Here is a 17,050-nt window from a genome sequence, read left to right as displayed (position 1 = left end):
GTAGGATAGACGTGCGGAAATTTGCCTTTAGCCAGCGGGTGGTTGGTTGGTGGAACAGACTCCCATCCCTTGTGGTGGAGGTTGATAGCCTAAATAAGTTTAAGGCTCAGCTGGACAGGTATTTTGAACGAACAGAGGGGTGAAGTGGAAGTGGGGTTTTTTTTTTTTTTTTTTTGGCTGATGCTGCATAAGCTTGCTTTCTTGCATCAAATGCCTCTACTAATGCTAATGCTAATCAGTAGATCATGATACTGCATATAATTAGCAGTAATCCCAGAAAAACATTAACATTGTGGTACCACTCTCAGGGAAGTGGAAAATGAAACATACCTCGGTTATTCTAGAGACATGAATTTCTCTGAGCAGCACAGAAAAGCCGCTAGAACAACACAAGGTTTCTGTCATTGGTATAAACAAATTGTGCCAGCAGGGACAAGGAGTTGATTGTCCCATTGTAAATGGGCATGGTTAGGCTGCATCTCAAGTATTTCATTCTTGTCTGAAACCTCAGTTTAGGAAGAACTGGATCTGTTGAAATGGGTGCAGAGAAAAGCAACAAGATTAGTCAGTGGCACAAAAGGGTACTTTTACCAAGAAAGTCTTTAGTTCGGTGAATTGCAGTCTGAAAACTAAGCACGTGTGAGGACATTGGCTTGAGTAAACTAAATGCTGATGGCATTCTTGCTCTTTCTCAGACAACACTAAAGGGGAACATAAATTTAAATTAAGAAAGGGTGGCTGCAGGATATGCAAAACTTTGCTTACAGCCGGAGAGTAACTGATCATTGGAACAGATCTCCATTTGGTGTCGTAGAAGTGGATGGTCAAAATAAATTTAAGGAAGGGTCTGATGGACAGGTTATGTAGGAAGTTCCCCCATGCCCCACTTCCTCCAGCTAATGCTGTATGAGCTTCCTTCCTTGCATCATTTACCACTACTTACACTAAATAGAGGCCGACCGGGCTAGCCGAGTGGGTAAAGTACCTGCCCGGCAACCCAATGGTCGCGGGTTCGATTCACGCCTCGGGCTTGGATCAAAGTACTGCAAAAACCTTGGGAGGTGCAATATGGCCACAGAAGCCGATGCGCCAACAACTACCAAAAAAATCAAAAAATCAAATCAACACTAAATAGAGGAATGGCTTGCTGTTTCACATAAGAACAGAGATTGTTCATTGTACATAGAAAGGAAACTCTCTGGTCAATGTGAATGATTTTGTAGGTTTCTGGACAGAACACCACCCATAACACAGCAGTTAAGGTGGCGAAAAATTTTCAAGAAAAGGGAACTGTCTTAAATCTAAACAAAGGAAATAGTGTTGCTCTTCATCCAACAACAAACCATACACCTGAAATAATTGAAAAAGTGAGGATTGCCATCAGGGAACCCCAGAAAAATCAATCAGGAAGTTAATAATGGCAGTAGGAATAAAGAGAAACTCAGGCCAAAGTATTCTATATACTGACCATTACCTTTTGTGCTCTCTGTACAAACCTTCGAGCATTAAGCAGTGAGGATTAAAAAAAAAATGGACTTTTGAAAACAGTATCTGAAAAGTATGGGTGGTGCCTTCCTGTTGATGTAGCCTTTTGTGTACTCTTCACAGATGAATGCCATGTTTATATATGTGGTTTGCTCAATACCTACTTTATATTCTCTGGAACACAAGACCACAAAAACATTGCACAGTACTCTTGCATTCACCAAAAATAACTATTTGGTGTGGAATTTGCTCATCAGAGATTGGGCATATTTCTATGGCTAGAAACTTCTTTTTCAACTTGAAATTGAAATTTTTCGAAGCAGAAAAAGCTTTTTGCTTCAAAAGTTTCTTGTGCAAATTGTAGCACTTTTTTTTTTAATTTTATGAGTTCTTAATTTACTACAGAGTTATTCAAAATTTGCATAGGTAAAAATGAAAGAGCCAATTCCTTTCATTTTGTAATTCTCAGAAAACCCACATAGTAAAACTGTTTTCTTAAAAATTATACTTCTACCTGCAGAACAGCAGTAATTTTATACTTATTTATTCAATACTGATTTGTTTTTAACTTATTTCCTATCTGTACATTACGAAAGCTATCACAGCCCATGCATGTGTCCAAGGTGGACATTTTCACATTTATTATAATTTTTCATAATTGTTTAATTTCAAATCTTATAGTAAAAGAAGAAATTAATTGCTGATTTTTGGATTGCACAAGTTTTGAATCAATCATCTTGTATTTTATAATTTATGTATATTTCATCCTTCCCATGGTATAGAGAATATGTCATGTAAAAATATGATTTCAACAGGGTTGGGCTGGAACACATTCTGCCAACATATGCATGGTATGGACATATTTTCTCTGTGTCGTTAGATTGTGAGACCTTTCCTGATAATTCATGTCATCTGATCTGTTACCACATGATTACGTCTTGCAGAGTTTTTTTGAAGGACAAGACATTTTAAAAAAGGCCATACTTGGTTGCCAGTATGGCCTTTTTGAAAATCTTAAGCAGGTCATTATTCAGGAGATTGATGCGATACCATCAGAAACCTTAGGAAGGGTCATTGAAAACACAAACAGAAACTGTTCAAAATCAAGAGAATAAGTTGGTCTTTTTGGGCATTTTCATTTTTAAATGTGATACATTTTTGTGTGCCATGCTGTGTACTATACTGCAGATTGTATTTTGGCATTACTTTAAAATTGTGTTTAATTTTTAGACGCAATTGCCACCAGAAGAAAGGTATCGTACTCAACTAGAACAACTTGCAGGCATGGGTTTTATGAACAGAGAAGCAAATTTACAGGGTAAGTGGATTGAGTAAATTAATTGATTTATCTTGTACACACCAAATACAATCTGTCTTATGATTACATTTTTTATTGCAGTAGAATCACTTTTGTAAATTCCATTTTTGGTAATTTGTGGGAATGGTGTGTTTTGGAGGTAAATAAGTAAACAAGCACATATCCTTCAAAATTCAGCATATAATAATGGATAAATTAACATGAAATTTGTGTACATTTTTGTATTCAGATATATTCAATTTAATGAGTGAATGGACTATAAAATTTTGGCCACTAACTTTCTAACAAATTATCAGCATTAAGTGGGGATCACCTGTAAATACTGAGGAGACAGTATGCCAGTTTGCCGAGAAGAAATTGTTTACCGAAAAGTAAATCACTGAAACATTTTCCCCAGTTAATTCAAATGTCATAAATAATGTCATGTAAATCGTAGAGCAGATATCAATTAAATGCACAAAAGGTGATATTGTTGTACACCTTGCCACTAATGGCATTAAGAGTAGGAGATCTGTGGACATACTTAACAAGTTCAGGTCAATGTTGAAAAAAAGTCGTGAATGAGGGTCAAAATTGAAAGTGTCTGCAATTCTGCTCAGACACAATAGGAGGGAGTATATAATGACAGCCTTGTCAATCAATTCGATCTGTGGCCGTTAAAGGAGAGACTGCTTCTACAGGGATGGAACTTAAATAGAAGGGGTACAAAAATATTTGCTGATGCTATTGAGGCATTTTTAGGTGGGTCAGAAAACTGCTAGCTTGGGGGGGATTCACAGACTAATATATTAACAGTAGCCGCAGGCAGAGGTGAAAGTGTTTCTTCCACTGCTTCTATTGAAATGAGCAGCAGCCTGGAAAGCAAGTTTTTAGGGATATCAAGAACTACTGGGAGTCACCATGGAACAGGTAAATACATGGGCTGTCAGGGTAACTAAGCGTAAGAATGGGTGCATGTATATTTGAATGTACACCAATGCTAGTAGTATAGTAAATAAATTTGATGAATTTATAGTGCTGGTCAAGACATCAAAGGCAGATATTGTTGGGCTATCAGAGATGTGGTGTCACAGAGAAATAAGGAATGCAGAATTGGAATTTGGGAAGTACGGTGTGCACAGAAAGGAAAGACAGGATAGGAAGGGAGAAGGGGCTATACTATTAGTTAAGAAATGCAACATCTAAGGCAGTACAACCAGTTGATATTGGTGAGCAGTGCAATGTTATGTCAGTTTAGTGTGACATAAGCCCTGAGAAAGCAAAAATGAGGATAGGAGTGTGTTATAGACCTAATGACGCTGATGAGTACAATGAACGACTATACAGATTAATAGAGTGGGGCCAGTAAATCAGAATGTCTTATAATGGGGAATTTTAACTTCCTAGATATTGATTGATTTTGAGTTGGTCACTCCCACACTAGTAAGACTTTTGTGGATTTATTGGATGATTTTTTCCCTACAGCAGCATGTTCGAGAAGCAACAAGAAGTAATACTCTTGATTTGATTATCAGCAGTGATTATTCATATGTTAAGAATCTGCAGATGAAGGAACTACATGGTGGCAGTGATCACAGTGTACTGATGTGGGATTTACTTAAGGATGTAACTACCATCAGGGGTAAAGGGAAGGGTTTTTGTTTCTGTTAAGGTGTGCTGATGTGGTTTGCAACAAGATCTAGAAAACTTGGGCAAATAGGCTGAGAAGTGGCAGCTGAAGTTTAACATTGACAAATGCAAAGTACTGCATATGGGGTAGCAGTAACCCCAGAGAAATGTACCAACTGGGTGGTGTTACACTCAGGGTAGTAGAGAATGAAAGAGACCTGGGGTAATTGTGCAGTCAGATATGAAGTTTTCTTAGCAGTGTGGACATTGCTAAGAAAACTTCATGTCTGACTGCTAGCTTGGGGGATTCACAGACAAATAAGGCAACAGATAGCCCGCACCATGAGTACTACGTACTGGTCTGGAAGCCTCGTTTTAAGAAAGATGTAGAGTTTGCTAGAACAAGTACAGAGAAGGGCAACAAGACTGGTGAGGGGAACAATGGGGTGCTCTTACATTGGCCTTGAATGAATTGATCAGGCTCAGTGCTGATGGGATTCTTCCTCTTGCTCAGATTACAAACCTGATGGGGCATAAACTGAAATTGAGGAAAGACAGTTGTCAAATAGATGTATGGAAATTTGCCTTTAGCCAGCAGGTAGTTGATTGCTGGAACAAACTTCCGTCTGTCATTGTGGAAGTTGATAGCTTAAATAAATTCAAGGAAGAAGTGGACAAACTTTTGGAGCAAATGATTGAGTGAAATGGAGAAGTTTTTTTTTTTTTTTTTTGCTGATGCTCTATAAGTTTGCTTTTTTGGATCATATGCCTCTTCTAATGCTAACGCTGAAGATAACTACAGTGGTCTTAGACAGTTTTTAAATTCTATACAATTAGACTAACTGATAATGTTACCAACAGCAAATTCTAAATAGGTAGCATTCAAGGAATTAATCTTGAAAGCAACTAGGTTTTTCATACCAACTATGAATTACTGTTCAAGGTTTAGGCCTAAATGGATGTCAGATGAACTAATGAGACTCGTGGCAGAAAATAAAAATGTGTGAAGTCTAAACTGTGGTAGATATAAACTAGTCTGTAATCAAGTCACAAAGGAGGTTAGGCAATTGAAAACAGATTAAAATAAATCCTTGGCAAAGGATGCAAAGAAAAGCAACAAAGGCTTCTTTACTTATGTAAACTCTAGGAAGGGGATGAATCAAATTGGTCCACTTGATATTAATGGTTCGACTATTGATGATCCTTCGCAAGTAGCAGACAGACCGAATGAGTATTTTGCATCTACATTCACACATGGGGAATTCTGTGGAGAATTACAGGCCAAAAGTTTATCATACTCTAAGAGGGAGCTAAATGATTTTGTAATACAGAGTAAAGTGGAGAATAAATTGTTGAAGTTAAACATAAGAAGAGCACCTGGGGTGGATGGGATCTATCCAGTTATATTAAAGGAGGAAGCAAAGGAATTAAGCAAACCCTTAGCCATATGAGAGCATCCTTGGATTAAGGAAAATTTCTCTTGCGCTGTAGATGTGCAAATGCATCCCCTATTCACAAAGGGTGACATGAGTAATTACAAACCTGTTAATTTTACTTCTGTTCCGGGGAAAATAATGGTCAGTGGTTAAAATAACATTGTGGGATCATCACCACAAGGCTGCAGTTATAGTTCAGACACAGAATGGGTCTGTTAAGGGTGAAGTCCTGACTGACCAATTTGATTGGATTCTACAATATGGTCACAAAGGAACTGGATGCAAAAAAAAATAATTTTAATGTTATATACTTCGATTTCAAGAAAACTTTTGATACTGTTCCATTTTGAAGACTGCTGTACAAATTAGAGCAGTATGGCATTAAGGGCAAGTTTCTGCTATGGACAAAAGGGTGGTTGAATGGGAGAAGACAGAGTTTGGTAATCAGTGTACACTGCTCTTTTTGGACTAATGTTATTAGTGGAGTCCTCCAGGGTTCCGTGTTGGCCCATTGTTGTTTTCTATATTTATCAATGCTATTGATAAATATAAGACTTAAGCCTGATAGGCATTTGCCTATCAGGCTTAAGTCCAAGTTTGCAAACAATATGAAGATCGACAGGGTTGTTAATGACAGACACGATAGTACGCTATTGTAACACGATCTAGAACCGTTGGACAGAAGGGCTGAGAGGTATCAAATGAAGTTTAACATTGACAATTGCAAAGTACTGCATATGGGTAGCAGCAACCCCAGAATAATGTACCAGCTATGTGGTACTACACTCAAGGTAGTGTAGAATGAAAAAGACCTGGGGGTAATTGTGCAGTCAGACATTCAGTTTTCTGAGCAGTGCAGACAGACTGCTAGAGTAACTCATGGGGTCTTGTCAATGATATACAAGAATTTTGCTAGCGGGGATATGGAGGTGATTATCCCTGTGTATAAGGCAATGGTCAGGCCACCCCTTGAGTACTGCATACAGGTCTGGAGGCCGAATTTTAGGAAAGAAGTAGAGTTGCTGGAATGAGTACAGAGAAGTGCAACGAGATTGGTGAGGGGGAACAAAAGCTTGCCCTTACCAAGAAAGAGTTAAATTCTGGAAATTGCAGCCACTGGAGACTAGGCACTTGCGTGGTGATCTGATTGATGTGTATAAGACCTTGAATGATTTGAGCTTGCTCAGACCATTCAAGGTGCTGGGATTCTTCCTCTTGCTCAGATTACACATCTGAGAGGACACAAATTCAAATAGAGGAAAGACATTTATAGAATAGATGTTGGAAATTTGCCTTTAGCTGGTTGATTGCTGGAATCAACTTTTGTAGAGAATGGATAGGTGAAATGGCTTTTTTTTTCTTTTTTTTTTTTTGCTGATGCTGTATAAGCTTACTTCAAGAATTTAATTAGGTTCTTTCTTTCTTAGTAAAATGACATATCGGCACTTATTGTCGTTTCATTAAGTCTGATTTTTTTTTTTTTTTTTTATTCAGACTTTATGAAGTCTAAATTTAAAAAAAAATTAAATCCTCAAAAGAGCTCTGAAATTTTAAGCTAGCTGTAGTTGGTTGTTCTCACTTAAAGTTTTTCAAAAAAATAATTCACGTAACTGTAATTGATCACCATTCTAGACACTAACATTCATATCCATAGTGTAATCAAAGGAAGACAAGCATTTATAAATCTACTCCAAACTCCCTTTAACTCATTACCCAGTTACAAAGCAGGTTGTGCTCGTCAAAGAGACACAAATTTAACATTTGTATAGTGCTATCAGTCATAAAAATTTTATTAATTTTTTTGTTGAGGTAGCATATGTGTGTAAAGTACCCGTCATCTTCGCCATATCTGTTCATCTCTAATAACTGAACTCATAATGGAAAGTTTCATAAAATTTTATATTTGGCTTTTTAAGAAAAACTTGTCAAGCTATTCCAAATTTCAATAAAATTGGACTAATATAAATTCTGAAATTGTTATTTATTTATTAATAACTCAACTTCCAGTGGATGGATTTTTGTGAAATTTTATATCCAGTTTTAATATCAAATCAAACAATTTGAGTCACTGAAACCAGATAAATAGAAATTCAGCATGTCACTAAAAATAAATCAGTATTATTTCTGAGTTTACAAGTTGTCTGATTATTTATTTTAATGCAGTTATTCTTTTGCAGCAATTAGAAGAACCAAATGACATCCTTAAATTGCCATGTAATTTTTCAGCAATAAACCAGCATTACTAACACATAGTTAAAAGTGCTTCTTCTTCTTCTTTTTTTTTTTTTTTTTTTTTCATTCAGTTGGATTCCCTCCATAATACCTTATAAAAACACATAAGACCAAAAAATGTTCGTACCTTATAATTAGAAAGTACAATAAAGCCTCAATTTCATGTACTTCAGATTTAATATAAAAAGAAATTTGACTTGCACCAAAGTGGTTGTATCTCTGCCTTTATTATTATACTTTTTTTTTATTATACCTTCACTTAGAGTGCATTATCATGGCACTAAGAAAACTGGTAGAAAGAGAAAGCATGTTCATCTGAATTAATGCACAGAAATTAAAGCTGTTAGAGAAGTTAATACTTTTATTGTTTGTTTCTCACATCATAGATGGGGGAAACAACCAAATACAGTGTGAAAAATAAAATTATGTCAAATGTTATAAAAATTCAGGCCAAAATTAAGGAGTTTTAAGGAGTCTGACTGTGAATAAAATTTTTATAGGCATTACTTATGATTACTGATTATTTAAATTTACAGTTATTTACAGATTATTTACAGTAAATTATCTTCTAACTGTATAATGTGTATTGGTCAAAGTAAATAGAAGCTCGTTTTTTATTATTTAACTTTATTTTGAAGCTTCTAATACATCATATACAGAGTAATTTTTTATGTAAACAGTCAATTATGTGGGATACAAATGGTCTTGGGAAAAGACTTGTATATCCCCTTCCCCCATTAGTCTGTAAAATTGAGTGTTTACTATAATTGTAAAAATATCCTTTGCTGATGAGTGTTCCTCCCCACCCCTATTAAAACTTCCATGTTATTGCTGCACTGATTTCAAACAAACTGTAATGCAACCTTCCAACTCTTCCAATTAAGTTGTAAGTTTTCCAATAATTATGTATCTTCTAGTTTACCAGTAACCTTGGTTTTCTTTCAATTTTCAGTCAAGTTTGTGTTGTGTTTTTTTTTTTTTTTTTTTTTCCCAATTTAACAGCACACATTTAAAAGCTGATGTTGAGTGACTTTTGAAATAGCCTATACAGGTCCAACATCCCAAATTAAAACACTCATTTTTATGTGAATGTGTGAAACCAATAGTTCAGTTTTATGCAAAACTTGTTTTTTTTGAGTAACACTTGTATGACAAATTGGTTCTCCAGATGTATGTATATTTTTAAGTTAAATACTATTTAACTTAAATATAACTCAGTTAGTAGTTTTTGCAGTCAGTTAGTAGCTTTTGCAGTCTATTAATTCTCTTTTGCAGCCAACAGACTTTTGATTGTGTAAGCTTGTATAAACACTTTGCACACTTTGTATAGTGAAGCCATCAGCATTATGCTTCTGATCAGTTTGTCATCCATTAACTTGGTTGACATTTATGATATGCCTCTGTATTCATTTCTCATTGGTGTTTAATAACTGTGACTGATAGGTGAGCCAGTTAGTATTTTAATAATTTACTGACAGGAAAGGCTGTTTTGTTTTGGCTACTATTTCTAGATTTCTAACTATTGATAATGCAAGCTAGAGCAGTTAGCCATCCCATACATGAAAGAAATATTTATTGATATAACTTTTAATCTTTATTAAGATTTTTCTTAATGTTTGCATTGGCCATACATTTATTTTTTTCTAAATTGAGTATTATCCCTGGGCCATATTGTATGTGCTGTAACAAAAAAAAATTGACAGAACAAATTTTGTTTGATGGCTAATTTCAAAATTTGGGCAATTTTTCTCAGGTATTTTATTGTGGCTGTATGCATTACTTTTGCATTTTTATGTGCTTTGTAGCTATTTAATATTTTGTTAAGTAAAACAGGAAGGTATGTACTGCATTAGAGGTACATGAACAGAAGGAAAACTTTATTCCTGATTGTCACTTCTAACTGATTTTCAAGAGCACAGTTGACTGACAGTACAAGGTATATGTATTGTTTATAAAACTCTTGTTTCATATCCAGCACGTGCCAGATAAATTGTTTGACATGTGTTTTGTTTTCTGTCATGGCTGTTTTTTTGCATTGAATTAGGGTGATTAATGCTCTAATTACTACAGATTACTACAGCAAAAAAAGTTCTGATAATGTCATTCATGGAAAAAAGAAAATCTAAAATATTTCACCTTTATTCCTGTGTACAGATCCTTTTGGACCGTTATTGAAAATAACCTATGCATTGGTTTTGCTTCGGCTTAATTTTTTCTCTTTGTTGTTTTATTTTTTTAAATGGAGCATTACCAAGACGATTTTGTAATCACTTTGGTAACTTCAGTCTGCCTGAGTTTTCCATTTCCAAAATTTTATCACTAGCCCAAGGGGATAAATAATATTAGGATCTAAAAGAATAAATAACAATAAAATAATATAGTTAATAAATAGTAAATAGATCATATAGAGAAATTGGTGAAAAGTATGCTTCCGGTGCATTCTCTGTTTATCTGTGCTTGTATTTTTTTCATTTATTTTAACAACTCATGTTTGGTTAGGTTTATTGTCCAAAAACTGGTAGTTATCAGGTCCCAATGTTGTTGGATTTCGGATATTGCATCTGTACTGCATAATTGAACAAAATAAAAAGTTAAAAAAATAAAAATAAATAAAGTAAAGAACTTTAAGATACAGTTTATTGCATTTCATGGCAACATAAATGTTGCCATGAAATTTACATAAGAAATGCACAAGTTTGACATAAGAAATGCATTAATTATTCTATTAATTTGTAAGAAAAGCCTGGGAACATATTTCCAGAGCTAAAGCTGGATCTCTGTTAAAAGTCTTTAGTTTTTCAATTTCTAAAAGTTAAGTATGGTAATAAGATCAGTGCATGTGCAATTCATGCAGCCTATTTAATTTTGTTGATACATAATTAATATCTCTCTTAGAGAAGATAATGAATGTATAGAAGTTTATATTCTAAAAAAGTTGTAATAGTAAAGCACCAGATAATAGCCAGCTCTATTTTCTTGGTTTGTGAAATTATTGTTGTTGTTGGGAAATTATTTGGTGTTTGTATATATGTATTATGGACTTTTTTATAAAAAGAAAATAGGCAAGAAGAACAAGTTCCAATTCTTTATTTAAGGTAAAACTTGCATGCAAAGATATACATCATGGGAAAATTAAGTTTATACAAAGAAGTTCCACTGTATTGCCAAATGTTTTGAAAATTAAAAAATAAAAAGGTATGTATTTAAAAGAACACTGCCCTACCATTAATATCTGATGTGATGTGATCTGGAGGGGACACCCCTTCCAGATAGTTGGTCACATCCTACCCAATCATCATGTCAGACATGGCTTATAAATATGCTCATAGGCCTTCAAGGCGAGAGTAGTACAATTGTGAATGCAAGATGCCGTGGTCGACAGAGTTAACAGACTTCTGGCATGGAATGATAATAGGGTGCCACATAAGCAGTCTGTCTGTATGTGACATTTTAATGCACTGAAGATCCCTACATTGATGACTGGTGATGTGATCTGCAAATGGAAGTGGTGCTCCTCAGGCTGAAACCACGAAATTACCCAGAAAACTGAAGCTGATGGAATGTGACTGGAGAGCCCTGTAAAAATTGTCTGCTCAGAATGCAGGTCAGCATTGTAGAAGCACACTCACAAGCCCCTCGATGAGACAGTTAGGATGTGTCAGCACCAGTACAGTGTGTGTGTGTGTGTGTGTGCAGGATGCTGCATCATATGGATTACCAGAGGCATGCAGCCATCCACATGCCACTAATTGCCCCAATTAATGTCAGACTCTGTCTGGCTGACATGGTGCCATTTTTGAACCGTAGACCAATAGAAAGCTGTGCTTTGGAGTTTTGAGTCACAGCAGTACATAGACTACCAGTCTAGTGGTCATGCTAGTGTGGCAGATGCCCAAAGAAAGCTATCTCATTGCTAAGCAGTGTTTTTTCAGAATGACAGTTATCATTAGTAGAGGCATATGATGCAAGAAAGCAAGCTTATATAGCATCAGCCAAAAAAAAGGAAGAAACCCATCAGCATTGAGCTTGCTCAAACCATTCAAGGCCTTATACACCTCACTTAGATCATCTCGCAGGTGCCTAGTCTCCAGATGCTGCAGTTTGCAGAACTTAAGCTTTACTTGGTAACAGCAACCCTTTGTTCCACTCACCAATCTCATTGCCCTTCTCTGTACTCATTCCGGCAGCTCTACATCCTCCAGACCTGTATGCAGTACTCAAGTTGTGGCCTGACCATTGCCTTATACAAGGGGACAATTGCCTCCTTATCTCTGCTAGCAAAAGTTCTATATCAAAATTCCTGTATATCAAGAATTTTGCTATCAGGGATAAGGATACCTGCCAAACTGTATTGTGCTAATGCATTATATGGATTACCACAGTCATGCAGCCATCCACATGTCACTAATTGCCCAGACTAATGTTACACCCTACAAGCCACTAATTGCCCTGAACTAATGTCAGACTCTGTCTGGCTTGGTGCCATTCTTGGACCATAGACCAATAGAAAGCTGTGCTTTATAGTTATGAGTCACATTAGTACATAGTATACCAATCTGATGGTCATGCTGGGTGTGGCGGATGCCCAGAGAAAACTACCTGCCAGACTATCGTGGTGATTATGCTGGACTGCCAAACTACAAAAAACATCCCCAGACCATATGGTCTGGGGATGTTTTTTGTGGTTTGGCCTGGCACCATTGGTTTTGGAGAAAACCATGAAGACCTCCCAGATCATCCCGGATAGTGATGCCTTGTTTTTTACCAGCACATTGAGGAATGTCCATGCTGCTATCAGCAGGACAATGCCCATATTATACTGCTCATTGAAAAGTTGGACTGGCCAGCCTGAGCACTGACCTCAATCCTGTAGAGAACTTCTGGGATGAATTGAATTATTGGGTACATGTGATGAGAGAATGTCCAAAAAAACAGTTGAACTGGTTGCCACTTTGAAGGCCAGGCGCCTCTGTAGCCAGGTGGGAAGGAGCAGCAGTGCATAGTACACGCTTCTTGATTAGACCGGGGTTCAAGCCCGTCACCACAGAGGATGCAGAAAGGTCGGGGAATGACCACTGCATATCCTGGAGCAATATGGCCTTAGTTGCTAATGCTCCTAAAAACCAAATAACAAACAACTTTGAAGGCCAAATTGGAAATATTTACAAAAAGCTTGTGGAGTGTTCCACAGAGACTAGAGGTTGTAGTAAAGGATAAGGGTTTCAGCAGTTGTTAATTTTTGTGTAAATAAAGATTATTTGTAGATATGCAGATGTCCAGGTATTAATTGGAGGGCAGTGGATGTATACATAGATACTACTGATATCTGAATACATATGTATCTGAACTGATCAATGATTTTAAAGTAACTTTGGTGTGTTATTTATGTTGGAGAAAATAAAAATGGAAACAATTTTTGTTTAATGCATTGTAGCCATGTATTATTGATGTATTTGTTAAGATATTGGCTTTCTTTTCTTGTGAAATAGTGTGTTATCTAGATAGTAACCCAAATGGTTCATATGTATAGTAAATATGCATGAGCTGTTCAGAGAGAGAGAGTGAGATATGGGGAGGGGGATATTTTTATGGCAGATATAGCCACCTCTGTCCTTGTTTAAAAATCAGAAAAGTGTTAATGAAACAGGAAATTATCATTGCTTCCCATTCTGCATTGTCCTGTTATCTCTTTTACAATTTTTAAAGAAGGGAATGGGCCAATATATCTGCTACCCACAAGGTTGATTGGTTAACATATTGACTATGTTTCGAATATAGTGAATATCCCCCCCCCCTCTCCATGCTCTTGTTTATATAAAAATCAAAAAAGATTGTTGCACAGCGCAAAAAGGGAAGCAATGATATTTCCTGCTTCATTTTCTTTCCAATTTTTAAACAAGGGAAGGGGCAATATATCACTATACTTACAAGGTTGATAATATATTCACTATATTCCAGATATAGTGAATATGTAACAATTGACAACCTTGGGTGGATAATATATATATCTCCCCATGCCCTTTTTAAGAAATTGGAAAAGCGAATAAATCGGAAATTATCACTGCTTTCCATTTCATGCTGTTACCAACAATCTTTTGAGGCTGTAGTATCCAAAGTAATCAGCTTAAGAGAGAATTGTGAGACATGTGTCTGTCTAGAGGACAAGGATTCTAATGATAAAATTTCACAAAAAATATTTCAGAAAGAAATGTTTGTTTGTATATAATTCAAAATGCCACAGAAGTTTACTATGTAAGAAGAAATAAAGTATTAACATATAAAGTATTAAATTACATCTGTTCATGGTTTATATTTCTATAATATACTAAAATTTGAAAAAAAACTTTTCGTTTTAAAAAAAAAAAAAAAATTTACTTTGAATTGTCGGTTTTTAAAAAACCAATATCCTTTACCAAAATAAACCAGCAAATAGTACTGTTTACCATATAAAAAGCTTTAAAGGTCTGAAATAAGTGAAAAGTGTTAACTTTTACTAGCAGAAATGGTAATACGTTTCTGATTTACTTAATTTCAGGCTTTTACCATAACATGTATGTGGTATTTTTCCATGTGAACATGAGTATGTGAAATATTGGAATAATTACTCAATTTTATATTTTTTGAACCTAGCAAAGGAGTGGAAAACAATTTATAGAAATATCTGCAAGGAATACATATATAATTTAATAAAAAGAAGTTGGATAGAGATAGAAATACTTTTATAATATCTGTTAAAGTATGTCTTACGTTGTGATAAGATATACATCTGAATTCTTTAGTTTATATGCATACAATGTTTTACATTTTGATTTTAATTGTTTTCCCCTCTCTTCCAGCCTTAATTGCAACTTTTGGTGATATAAATGCAGCAGTGGAAAGGCTTCTACAGTCCCAACAGTGACATTACTCGACTATAAAAGATAAATATATCAGCTTGAAATCAATTTTGGACCAATACCTATCTTCATGTAATAATCGATTACATTTGTTATTATGAAAATTATTTCTCTACTAATGTTGCATTAGTCTTATCAGAATATTTTAAGTTTTTCTTCACTCTCTTTCTCTTTCTGTCTTTTTTCTCCTCTTTGAAGCAAATGGATTTACTATTTGTTACTAAGGCAGATTTTTTTTTTTTATTCCAAAGATGCTAAGAAAAAAATTACTAAAGGAAGAGGATATATTTTCACACTTATACAGTTCCTATAAATGCTGCTGAACTGATCAATTATTTTAAAGTAACTTTGGTATGTTACTTACTTTGGAAAAAGTAGAGATGGGATGCACTTTTTATTTACCTCCCACTAACATCATCTCTCTCTTTCTTCTTATGTATTAATAAAGCTAATGTATTTCCTTTTGGTCAGATTTCAATTGTACATTGACAGAATGACATATCCTACAATCCGTACTGCATAACAATGTTGTTCTTTCATCATTTCTTCCTGCATGCCTTTGAATTTTCACAACTGGTTTGTTTCAAAATGAATATTCTTCTGTAGTGCAGTAACATTGTATATTAGAAATAACAGTAATGGATATGTATAGTTGCAGAGTTGTGCCATATTTTATTCATTCAGATATTTATCCTTGTCCTTCTTTGCTGCATTCTTTCTTCTAGGTTATTTACAGGGATCCTTTATACATCTTGTTTCTTGTTCAAATTACCAATCCAGATATTTGAAGCTGTCCACATTTTAAAATAGTTTTTAGACAATTATCCAAAGAGTGCAAACATATGGCTGCTTGTGGAGTGTTTACTGCACTACAGGTAACTAAATTAAAGTCACAGCAATGTGAACTATTTCAGTCATATAATATATGGACTTATTGTGAGACTGAGATGCAAAATAATGCATACTGTGTATGGGAATAATACTGATGCTTGAATTTCCTGTATCATGTAATTTGCTGTATAAATAAATGATTGTTAGTTATGTTTGCGTTAATAGGGAAATGTTTTGCTTAGCAGTTATGTACTGAGTGAAAGGTTTGTTCACCCCCATCAGAAGTAGAATTTTTATAAACACATACACACACAATTTCAGGTATCAAATATGTTTATCTCTTGTTTCTTTTACAAGAGTTCTTTAACCCATTGCTCATTACTTTTTTGAATTGGAAAATTTCCAAGAACTGAATTAATACAAAATTAATGCAGCACAAGACAATACCTGGATGTATCATAATGATTGACCCTTTTATACTCATTCCAGTGATTGTTACACAGATTATCTGGGTCAAAGACCCGAAAGAAGACTCGGATGGAAACTCAGTAGCATGCCAGCATTTATGAAAATTTAACAATTTTTTTTTTCCTGGTTACTGCTACTATCTAGTTCATAAAATCAGATTCTTGTATTAATAGTCGCTCACAGTAGTTATTTTTTTTAAAAAACATGTTTATTCAATTTCGTTCGTTCTTTTTTCAATTTGATACCAGCTTTTGGAAGTTCATAAGGCAGCATCCAATGAAAATTTGTCTTAAAAATTTAACTAACTATTAAATCAAATATATGTAATATAAAGGTTTTGTAACCATACAAAATTATTTATTTTTTCTCACGATGTAAGTGTTACAAACTAATGTTTCAGTTTGACATCAGTTGCTATTAGTAGATGCACTACCATCAAAGAAAGAAAATGCGAGCAATTTTTTTCAGAAACAATTTCTTGTGAGTAGCACCTGCTTTGGTTTTCCTTGTACACAAATCAAGAATGTGGTTCTTATTGTTGGGAAACAGAATGTTTTCCACTTCTATAAATGGGAATTACTTGGCAACTGGTGGCTGGGTAACTGAGAGATACAATATTCACAGGGTCATCTAAGAGCTAATGTGCAATGTGTACAAGACCACCTTGAGAGGAATCATTGTGTAAAACATTTTCTCACACTGCCAGTTATCACAGTAAAAAATCTATTTTTCATTTGATTATATCTTTCTTTGCTGCTCAGAAGATAAAATGCAGA

The 17,050-nt window shown here is 35.0% G+C and overlaps 1 protein-coding gene across 1 annotated transcript in view; it reads left to right on the top strand.

The window, feature by feature from the left end:
* Positions 1–15,964, top strand: part of LOC150089312 (ubiquilin-1-like) — a 201,958-nt gene extending 185,994 nt beyond the window's left edge. Inside the window, exons 13-14 of the mRNA XM_090388991.1 lie at positions 2,716–2,803; positions 14,916–15,964. Coding sequence (XP_090245117.1) covers positions 2,716–2,803; positions 14,916–14,980 — 153 coding nt within the window. The 3' untranslated portion in view covers positions 14,981–15,964. The remainder of the gene's footprint in view (positions 1–2,715; positions 2,804–14,915) is intronic.
* Positions 15,965–17,050: the final 1,086 nt, after the last annotated feature.

Source organism: Mastigoproctus giganteus, chromosome 2 (genome assembly GCF_048544385.1).
Source record: "Mastigoproctus giganteus isolate SK-2022 chromosome 2, ASM4854438v1, whole genome shotgun sequence".
NCBI classification, from domain to species: Eukaryota; Metazoa; Arthropoda; class Arachnida; order Uropygi; family Thelyphonidae; genus Mastigoproctus; species Mastigoproctus giganteus.
Note: the sequence above shows the minus strand (reverse complement) of the source record. Positions and strands in the feature narration are given on the sequence as shown.